The sequence below is a fragment of the Ornithodoros turicata genome, chromosome 2 (assembly GCF_037126465.1).
Source record: "Ornithodoros turicata isolate Travis chromosome 2, ASM3712646v1, whole genome shotgun sequence".
Classification (NCBI taxonomy): Eukaryota; Metazoa; Arthropoda; class Arachnida; order Ixodida; family Argasidae; genus Ornithodoros; species Ornithodoros turicata.
Genome location: NC_088202.1, coordinates 99,486,946 through 99,497,762, shown reverse-complemented (window position 1 = coordinate 99,497,762; position 10,817 = coordinate 99,486,946). Strand labels below are relative to the sequence as shown.

Below are 10,817 nucleotides of genomic sequence, written 5' to 3'. Positions count from 1 at the left end.
GATCAAATTGCCTTCTGCGTGTGCGCAGGGGTTTCCCTGTCGCTTTGGTCACTTACACGTTGAAAAGTGTCCCTCAACAAAGGTTGTTCTTGGATATACTATTCTTACAAACACGCGTCATCATCAAGCAATTATACTTTTATTTTGCGAAATGACGGTGCACACGATCGTTATGGAGGCGGCGATTCGTCGTCCCAGCGTTATACCAAACTATAGTGTCCACAAAGCGGTAGCGTCTCATCAAGTCCCGCTTATTTGTAATCGGCGTCACTCCAGCAGCAGTCACAGAATAAAGGTGAGCCGAACAACTGTCTCACTACACGGACAGCTCCAGTCAGTCAATCTGTGCGCGAAAGTGTTATTATTCGTTAAGCTATCTGATAGAATCATGTCAGACGCTCAGCACAATGACAACGTCACATTTATCTCGCAGTATCGCGTAAAATTCATTACAGTATATCAGGTTCAATTGAAACACGTCGCTGCTTTGTTTCTTTTCCTGAACGTTGAACAGGAAGTCCTCGAGTGACTAATTCGGTTAGCTGCAATTGAATAGAGGTTTCCCCAATAAGGTTGCCGACGAGTTGATCGGGCAGTGCATTGGCAGTAATGTAATACGAGCCGCAGTTCCCGGTAGGTAGAATGGACTCACCCCTGGAAGTGTCTTCTGCTCGTGGAGGGCGTGCTGCGCTTTGATGGCACTTTCTCTGGCACAGTAGGTGAGAAACGCACAGCCTGAAAAACAACAGAAGAAATAAGTAAGGTTGATGTTATCTTAAAACGCAAATTGACTTCAGTTCAACAGCCTTCGGGTATGATATAAACATAAAAGAAAAATCAGACATGCCGATATCGATCACGAGCTTACAGCTTGTAAAAAGCTAAAACAAACATTACGGCAGAAATCACTGTGCAGATTGTCATCGAAATGCGACAGCATTTATTAGCTCATCGTGGGCATTCTCCGACGATGGAGAGTGAAGTAGCTGACGTACTTGGCAACCACTAGCTTGTCCATATGCCCCTGAGGGAGACACAATCCATAAGACTTCCCGTATGGGTTGTGGGAATTTTATAGTCACTGGCTGGATGCAAATCGAAGACTTCGTCCACGAAGCCCGAGAACCAGTTGTTCTGGGGCTCCGTAATATCCGTATTGAAGTTTCCAATAGGCAAGTTATACCGCCTGAGCGGCGAAACATCCCACTACCTCACCACCGCTTATGTGTTGTTATTATTCAAGCTTTCAACGAAGTTGTTGCTTGCAGAGTAATCGAATAGTTTGGCTAGAAGGAATCTCCTGATCTTGCGTTTAGAGGATCTCAGTGTAATGTATAGCATAGCACGATGAGGGTGGAGGCATCCTTGCAGTCAACTTCTACGACGCATAGGTGGGGTAACTTTGCCAAGACCAAGAATGCGAAAAAGGACTACAAAGGAACACAGCACAAGCGAAAAGCATCCACACCGAAACCACAAAGAGAGAAATCAAAATGGCAGCGTTCACCACTCATTGCTGTAAGACCAGTAACCGTTCTTTCAATGACCGGTGTGTAAGAAGAAGCTTGATTTCTTCCCGCGCACTTAGAAAAATAGATAAATAAAACTCTATTCCAGTTTGAACGATACTTCACACGCCAATCACCACACACCATCTGAATCAAAAATTCAGATCATTATTGCAGGACAAATGATGTGTATTGATGTTTATTTGCTTAACGTTGTCGTATCAAAAATAAGAGCATGCAATAGTACATTATCATTATCTTAATTGGACCGAACTCTGCTTAACTTCGCTATAACGGGTAATCCATCAGTCGTATAGCGACCGAGAAAGAGATGTAGTTGCTTCAGAAAGAAACTGACGTTGAAATAACCCAAACCCTTGGTTTTCCAGTTGCTATCTTTTGTTTCTCTTTTTTTTTTACATTCAAACTCAACTCAATTCAACTCCAGATGCTATCGATTGTTACACTTATCAACTATACTGTCACAAGCAGCAACGATTTTTTTTTCCTACACAGACTTGATATTGCTGTACCCCCATGAAGAGCGACACACCCTTATACAAGAAAAGCGGCTGCCTTGGCATATGCGCTAGGTATGCCCGCAACTGCAGATGAGCTTTCTGCGCATCTCCCCAGGTCCCCTCCTCCCTATACTGCCCGTAGCATTGGTCCGTGTCCCAAATAGGGGGCAACAGCTCAAAGTGAGGGGCACACGTGGTATCCACGCAACCTTACCATCTTTCATGCGCCGAGACAAATTGTCGGAGCGTATTACAAACGTAAGAACAGGCACAAAGATAGAAGTGGTCCCGAAAAAAAGAAAAAAGAAAAACATGAAGTGAGCAGTAGCAGCCAAAGGCTTAACTATACGATAAACGCGCGCTTCAGAAGTCGTTAACGGTCACCCGCGAGTTTCGTGCCCAATAAAGAGAAGTGTGTGGCCTTGTGAAGTTGTGAGGCGAATATCGGTTGCTACGCTACAAACCGGTTCATCCGCAATCATGCTGTAATATGAGAGGCGAAATTCGCGCGTTTTCTCGCATTGTTTATGACTCGTAAGAGTAGGTATTTCCCCTTCACCCCTTCAGGAAATCACCCATTCCCTCCATTATAGCACAAGTCGGTCACATTATGGAGAATGTTGCCGAGAAGCGACATACATGTGTCGAGAACGTCAAGAATACACCGGTCAATACCACTGTCATAGTCAATCCGCCGTAGCTGTGCACTTCTGTACCAATATCGATTCAACGTGGCTTGTGTGCGTTGCGCCGTACTTTTCATCCGTAGTCCTGAACACATCGCCACAAAAGGGCGACTTCGGGAGTGGAGGGAGTGCGAGGTATAGGGACATTCTGTGAAATACCAAAGAAACTCTGACGTACTGCTTCTGCTTTCAGCATTGCGGATGCAGGACGTTTTTATGTCCCGTTTTAAAATGCTCGCCCTATTGGTCAACGTATAGGAACCTCAGTGTGTTGCGCGTTAATGCCAACTGTTATTGTAAGCTTCGGTACCGTTAGGAAATCATGCAAAATAAGAAAAAGAAAGAGCGCAAGCCAGAAAAGAAGAAACATTGGCGAAATCTAAAGCATGCAACGCGACGCTTCATCACTTACAGGATAGTCATTGTTATGCGTCATTGTAAGAGTGATTTGTCGGAAACTAATCGCACACTCGAAGATATGCCCGTGCGCACCGCCGCTCAGAGAAGGCACAACGTAAAGTACAAAACAAACAACGAACAATTTATTGTGCTTACATTCAAGCGGATATGACAGTTTAGATAGATGTGGTTCGTTACATTATGCACACATTGTGTTCACGCTATATAGAGTATTGAGAAAAAAATATTTTTTTCTAGGTGTCGCACTTGGCGAGATATTAACATCTGAACACAGGTACTCGTCAGGCTCTGACACCAGAGCTGCGGCCATTCGCATTGGTAATCGTAAGCACGTGATCTCTCTCGCAGTTCCTCACTGGCGGAGACGTGACGTCAAAGCCGCAGGACTTTCGGTGTTCGCGGTACCCTGCGTACCTACGCGTCTATTACCTTTTTTGCTGTAGAACATGGAATGTAGGTTCATATCGACGCAATTAATTCGATGTTACATGTCATCCGGAATAACTTCAGACGAAGTGCCGCAACCCCTTTAAATCCTAGACCCAGTTCCTCTCCGTTGCACAGGACGGTAGAATCAAGAGAGCTTCCAAAACCGGGCTGCGTGCTTATGAACCTTTTGGTTTCGTTTGGTTGAAAAAAAAAATGGAGATTTTGGCCTCACGAATGTGAGGCCCGCAACTCCACATCACTTGCACCAGTTACTTTGGTGGAAAACTCCTTGAATGATGATGCCAATGAAGGTGAGCAGGAAGATGGCGATGATGATGCTGATGATGATCATTAGTGGTGGGGGTGGGGGTGATTGCGACAGAAAGAAAGTACACACACACTGAGATGTCACAGAACGCGCAAACACGCAAACAGTCGAACAGCAAAACCCACAAAACACACATAGGCTCAAAACTTGTTGTCTGCATCAATGTCCCGGAAAAATTTCACTATGGCGGAGAACGCCCGGTGTCTGACACTGTGATTCCAGGGCCCAAGTACTTTTGAAACGCTGAGCGGACGCCCGGCCACTGCTGCCAGCTCAGACTGTAGAAGACGACGAGCTTCAGTGTATCGTGCGCAGGGCATCAAAATGTGCTCTACCTCTTCCACAGCACCGCACATGGAGCAGTTTGCGGAGGCTGCTTTCCCGATCATGTGTAGAAAGCTACGGCTGTATGGGACCTTCAGACGAAACCGGTGGATTAGGGTCTCCATGGACCGAGGAAGCGAGGGTGGGACCACGAACGAAAAGTCTGGGTCTATGTTGGTCAGTGGCGGCCTTCCAGAATCACTGTGCCACAGGTCTCTGCTTAGTCTCCGTCAAAGCAGACAACATTAAGCGGGTGTCAGAGGGAGTAAAATACACCTTACAAACCAGACCGGACTGATGTGCCCCGGGAAGCCGCTGCATCCGCCGCATCATTCCCAGGTATGCAGGAATGGCCAGGGATCCAGGAATGGCCAGGGATCCACTGAAGGGTGATGTCGTGTCCTTGTACTACACACGCGTTGTAAGTCTTAATGGCGTCGTGTACGATCGAAGCAAGACCTGCTGATCCGCCCGGTGATTGTAATGTTCGCAATCCGGTCTGTGAATCACTGTAAACAACCCATGATTTGGGGTCTTCATGTGTTTCTATAAATTGCATCGCCATGATCATCCCATGGAGCTCTGCGGCCGTGGACGAAGTGCGATGAGACAATCGTGCGCAGCCCCCAACGCAGAGCTCAGGGACGACATATGCACATGCGGATCCTGACTCATTTGTAGACGCATCCGTGAAAATGCACACTCTGTCCCTTTGACTGTGCATTACCTGAAGAGTTTGCTGACGCACAACACTTGACGGCACGAACTTTCTTCCCGTGAGACCCGGTACTTTCGCGAACACCCGAGTCTGTAGCAAAGTCCAGGGAGGGCTGGAGTGCAATGGCAAAGGCTTATGCCGGGGGACATAAGTGCGGCACTGCATAATAGCTTGATGGAACCTCAAAAAGCTTCGTGTCGAAATAGCTCTTGGGAGCGGGTGCCGGCGAAATCTCGTTGTTAGTCGAACGTAATGGCGAAGCGATTCTACCATCCGTAGCACAGGAAGTGGGGGCTGTCTCGCCTCGTCTACAACAGCCGCATTGGACGCTGCTCTGGGAACTCCAAGGCAGATCTTGATGCTCTTTGCCAACGCACGTTCTAGAATCATTTCCGACGACGGCGCTAGATCATGAAGAACTGGGAGGTGGAACGTGAGGGGAGACCATACTAACGCAGTATGTAAGGTAAGCATTGATGTACATGATGATCACCATCGACAGCCTGCCAAAAATCGTAGGATATTGGTACGAGCATGCAACTTGGTCTTGAGGCTTAGGACTTCAGGTCTCCAGGAGAGCGAACGATCCACGATGACTCCAAGGAACCGGTGATGCGTAACTCGTGACATAGCATGTCCATTTACCTCCAGCTGTAACCTCGGCAACCGTTTCCGCGTGAACGGAAGGAAGACTGTCTTTACCGGAGAGACGTTCATACCCCGCTCTGTGAGGAACCTCATCACCAGGTCAAGGGAGCCCTGCAGCCAGGTCTGCAGTGCCGACCATTGCTTCCCTGCAGTCCAAAGGCAGATATCATCCGAATAGAAACTGATTTTTACTCCCCATCGCAGCAACTGTGGCAGAAACGAGAGCACTACACTGAAGGGCAACGGGCTAAGAACACCACCTTGAGGCACTCCTGTTTCCTGTGCATGATAGTGGCTGTCACCGTTGCCTGTGCGCATGAACACCTTGCAGATATGCCGCAATCCAACGAAATGAACGACCAGTTAAACCCAGCTTATACAAAGAGTGTAGCACATGCACGTGTATGACACAGGTGTGTGTGTGTGTGTGTGTGTGTGCTGTGTCACGTGACGTGTATGTCATAGGCACTCCTAATATCAAGGAAAACGGTGACCGTTAGGCGTCCGTTAGCCCGTTCCTCTTCAATACTTGTAACTAGGTCGAGCGTGCAGTCCATTGCGGAGCGGGACTTCCCCTGGGACCCTGCCATGCAGTCCGGAAGGAACCTGTTTGACTCCAGGTACCATTCGACTCTGTTGAGAATTAAACACTCCATATCGTGCACAGGCAGCTTGTCAGACTGACCGAGCTGAAGGAACCCAGCTCTCGTGGAGACTTGCCTGGTTTTAAGACTGGAATGATCTGCGACGTCACGGTGATGTCCATATCTTCTACTATCTTTTCTAACAACCTTCCGCGTACGTTTGTATGCTCACTTACCCATAATGCGCTATGCGCATTGAAATCTCCGCATACAATGTACGGCTCTGGTAGCGATGCAAACAAGTCCAGGAATTGTTGCTCGGTGATTGCCACACAAGGCGCAGCGTAGCAGCTTACCACAGTTATCTTCCGGGATCCCAGAAGCACAGAGCATACGACGTACTCAAACTGATCATCCGTGGACGTTTTGATGAGGTCATGCGCAGTATTCCTCTGTATGCAAAGCATCGCGCGGCCGCTGCCCCCGGGGCGTTGAGACTGATGAATACATAGTTCGAGATACGCACAGTGCCAGGCACTGGTGATTCGTTCAACGCTACCACCGGAAAGGCATGAAGATGCACAAAATTTCTGAAATCTCCTAGCTTAGAGGAAAGCCCATTGCCGTTCCACTGAAGAATCGTAGTTTGAGGACACTTATTTGCCATTACCATTATAAAGTACAGCAGTAGTGTCAACACGTGTAAGCAGTGGCTCAAATGCCAAAAGCGCCTGAACTTGAGGTAAATTTCTCATGTGCGGCATTCCGCTTACTATTGCATGAAGGGCAGCAAAAAGCATGGGGACTATCATCTCCAGAAGGCCCTGTTGATGTTGCCCGCTTGATGTCGCGTCGTTCGCTTTAGGTTGGTGCGGTGCAGTCGGCTGAAGACCCCGGGACACACTCGGATGTACGCTTCCACTGACTTGATCCGGATCTTCCGGAGCCGCAGGGCGGGACATCTGCTTGGCTGCACCTCTCCGCGGCAGTGGCCTAGGAGCCGGTACTGCCTTGACCGCATCTGCATATGGTGCCGTTGGTCGTTGATGCTCTTGGTCGTTGTGCACTGGTGAAGGATGCTTGACCTCTGGTTTGACATAATCTGGATTAGGTCTCGCAGAAGATCTAACACGTTCTCCCGCTTCAACAACCATGCGTTCATGGGCTGCTGCAGCAGACCTGGCCGCTTGCCCTATATGATGCCTATACATGTCCTATAGGATGCCACATGCTGTCCTCCACAATTCACACACCGTGGCTCTCGACGTGCTGTGCACGACTTAAAATCGTGAGGCCCCGAACAAATTTTGCACTTTTGGTTCCCCCTGCAGTCCCTCGCGATATGCCCAAAACGTTGACATTTAAAGCAGCGTACTGGTGGGGGAACGTAGTCTGTGACTGGGTGGCAGTTGAGGCCAAGCTTTACCTCCCGAGGTAGATGTTGACCTGCACGAAAGGTAAGTATGACGCTCCTTTTGGTGTACGGCATGGAGGAGCCGTCCTCCTGTCGAGAAAAAACTATTTCCCTCTTCACTGCTATTACTCCACAAGGAAGGAGGTACTCTAGCAGCTGATCTTCCGTGTACCACTTTGGAACATCGGTTATTCATCATCCCATTGTCTTCAGATAGACAGTCGGCACACATACTTCTACCTCCACCCCTGCCACGGACTTCATGAGAAGCAAACAGTTTCCGGATCCCTCAGAAGAAACTACGATTATCAGATTGCCATCTCTGGTTATTCGATGACGTAGGATCTTCTCCTGCATCTCCTTGACGATATCTTTTGCAATAGAGTTTGGGTTAACTGTCCAAAACGACTGTAGAGGATTTACCGACCGAAAGTACACGGGAATGCCGGATTTTCTGTTCTTCCTGCACATCACGTCTTGAAAGGGCCCGCCTTCATCACTGTTATGATCACCTCCAGAACCACCGTTCCCGGCTTTCGTAGTATCTCCATCTAACTCCTGTTCAACATCCTCCATGATCTCAGTGATCTCGTTGGTCTCAGTGAAACCACTCTCCTCCCTGCGGCGCTTAGCATGATGCACCGCTGTCTCGGGTGAGTCCTCCCCGTTTCCTGCAAGGGGCTTGGGAGCTTTCGGGGTACCAGCCGAAGCGCGGACCTTAGAATCCGCAACCGGCTCTTCCATGAGCTTACCCAACCGGGTAACTGTGTAGTCAAGAAACGTGAAATCGAGTAGATTTGATACAAATAATTCGGAGCCGAAAGATACACGTCAAAACCGTTCGAGCTTCTTTTTCTTTGCCTTTACCTTTCTTTTCTTTACCTTTTCTTTGCCACGCACTCCGCCACTTCCGCTTGTCTTGAAAGCGTCTCATCTGATAAAGAGTTGCCCTCCCCAACACATGACACCACGTTCACTGCTTGTGGCCCCATCTGCCTATGTGCCGCTACTTACAATAATTTCGAATATTTTCGATGTCTCGACCGTACGATAGATGAACACAGTCCATACTACATAAGACTATAGAAAACCTCATAAAGATACAATCCATCCTAAAAAGCCTGCGCAGCTTTCTAAATAACAGCACATCATGTCATAGTTATCGTTCGTCAGTCTTTGCTATAGAAGGTGGACGATACCAGAGCGGGTGTTTCGTCTCGCAATATTTCTTCATCTGGAGGACGACGCATGTACACCAAGGCACATAGAAAGCGTATTTCGTAGAGCATATAGTAACGCAAGCTATAGCTGGTGCACGTATGTTTCATATGGGATAAAGAACCAGACCTCTCGTCCCATCTACTTGGTCTGTCGTGTGCGTCTTTACCCCAAATTCAGGGTCACGTCTCCCATATGCAGTATTTGGCGCGGAGATGAGGTTTTCCACAGCATGCTCGAGTGCACCGTCCTCGTTTTTTTAATCTGCACGTCCTGTGAGGAGACATCCCAGAAGTGGCTGCACGCGATTGACCTCCTTCGGGCGGGACCCGTTGATTACTGAGACAGTTTCGTGTTGTGTTTCCCTTTGTATTGCTCCATGCCTCTCGCCCTTTTATCCTTTCAGGCGCACAAAGGGACAAAACCATACTGGATAGGCACGTTGGATGTAAAACTTCGTGATATATTAATTGATGTACCGCGAGGCAGACATCAGCTAATCCCTCACTTGGCATCGTGCTGTAGCGTTGCCTTTACAACAAGAACAACAGATAAATCGCGACTACGACATGGGGCCTTTACGGTGTGCCTGTTGGCACCTATTTTGCGTCTATCTAAGGCACCTCACATAATCTCATGCACGTAGCGAGGTTTAACGAAACCGTAGCCGTTTTAAAAAGCCGGCTTCATACACTTTTGGTTTTCGGCTACAGCACGTTTGGCTACAGCACGTCCAGAGGAGATTGATAGCATTTCTTAAAAGGTCGCAAAAAATACATCTTTTTCTACGGAATGCTGTGAACTGTAAAGTATGTGGACCGAAAACCCACAGGAAGCACGTCTGTATTCCCTAATCTCGAGATTCCGAATACCCCCGTTAGCTTCCTGTTCCTCGTCAGTATTCCGGCTATCTTCACACCATTCGGAAGACTCCGTCCCAATCCCATCGCGCTTCGCATCCGATCCCGTAGTGCCTACACGAGCGCCCACACTTTCAAACTCGGCCGCACTTCTAGTCCAAATTGTCACCAATGCGGTGAACCAGAAACGGAGGAACACATTAGAATGCTCTGTCCGGCTACATCCGACGCCAGGCGGGAACTCCAGAAAGCAGTGTAGCACCGTGGAACATCAGAGCTACAGATTAAGGAGATCGTCCGTCCGCGCGGCAACCTCCAGCGCCGCAAATCAGTACAGAAAGCCCTGCTGAACTTTCTGAATGCAGTGGACCCTCACTGTCGGCTTTTAAGTTCAGGGAACTGTAGAACCAGACGTGGTGAGCCTTCCCCTTCCCCATTTTATACTTTCCCCGAGCCACGTGTCGCCACTGGACAGGCAGACCACTCGAATCCCTGCGTCACCCAGAAAGTTCCGCACGATGATGCTGGTGTAAGCGGTGTCTCCGTCGGACACCATAGTTTCAGGAGTGCCGTATTTGTAAGATATCTTTTGTTCTAGGAAACGAATGACGTGGGCAGATGCCTTCGATGACACGGTCTTTGCAGTGACATATCTTGTTGCGTGAGCTACGATGCGATACGATGAGATACGATCACAGCTACGATGAGATAACGGTTTTCATTTTCGGTATTGACTGATCCGATGTGGTCGACGGAAATGACAGCAAAAGGGCGATAAGGGGAACTGCAAGGTTCCACCGGGCTGGCTTGTGCGGTCATTGAGACGCTGACACGTCTCACGACACTTGACGTACTCTTGGACGTGCTTTTTTAAGTTCTTCCAAAAATACTTGCGCTCCACCATTGACATCATACGTGTTGGGTCGACGCGGCCTTGTTCGTCGTGGTAAACCCGCAAAACAGAAGCTCGGAGTGCGAGGGGCAGCACAATGACGCGCTTTGTGTTGTTTCGGCAGATGTTGAGGAAAAGGATGCTATATTTTACTTCATAATTTCGAATGAGGGAACGGTCGTTGGTGGTCTTCGATGCCTGGGGTTTTTTTCTTTTTCTTTTTTTTTAAATAGTTTGTAGAATGATAGCAATATCAGGATCACTCCT

At 48.4% G+C, this 10,817-nt stretch overlaps 1 protein-coding gene across 1 annotated transcript in view; it reads right to left on the bottom strand.

Annotated features, from left to right (window-relative positions):
* Positions 1-449: 449 nt before the first annotated feature.
* LOC135384913 (CUGBP Elav-like family member 4) overlaps positions 450-10,817 on the bottom strand; it is a 143,951-nt gene continuing 133,583 nt past the window's right edge. Inside the window, exons 2-3 of the mRNA XM_064614095.1 lie at positions 653-735; positions 450-542 (exon numbers count right to left, since the gene is read on the bottom strand). Coding sequence (XP_064470165.1) covers positions 450-542; positions 653-735 — 176 coding nt within the window. The remainder of the gene's footprint in view (positions 543-652; positions 736-10,817) is intronic.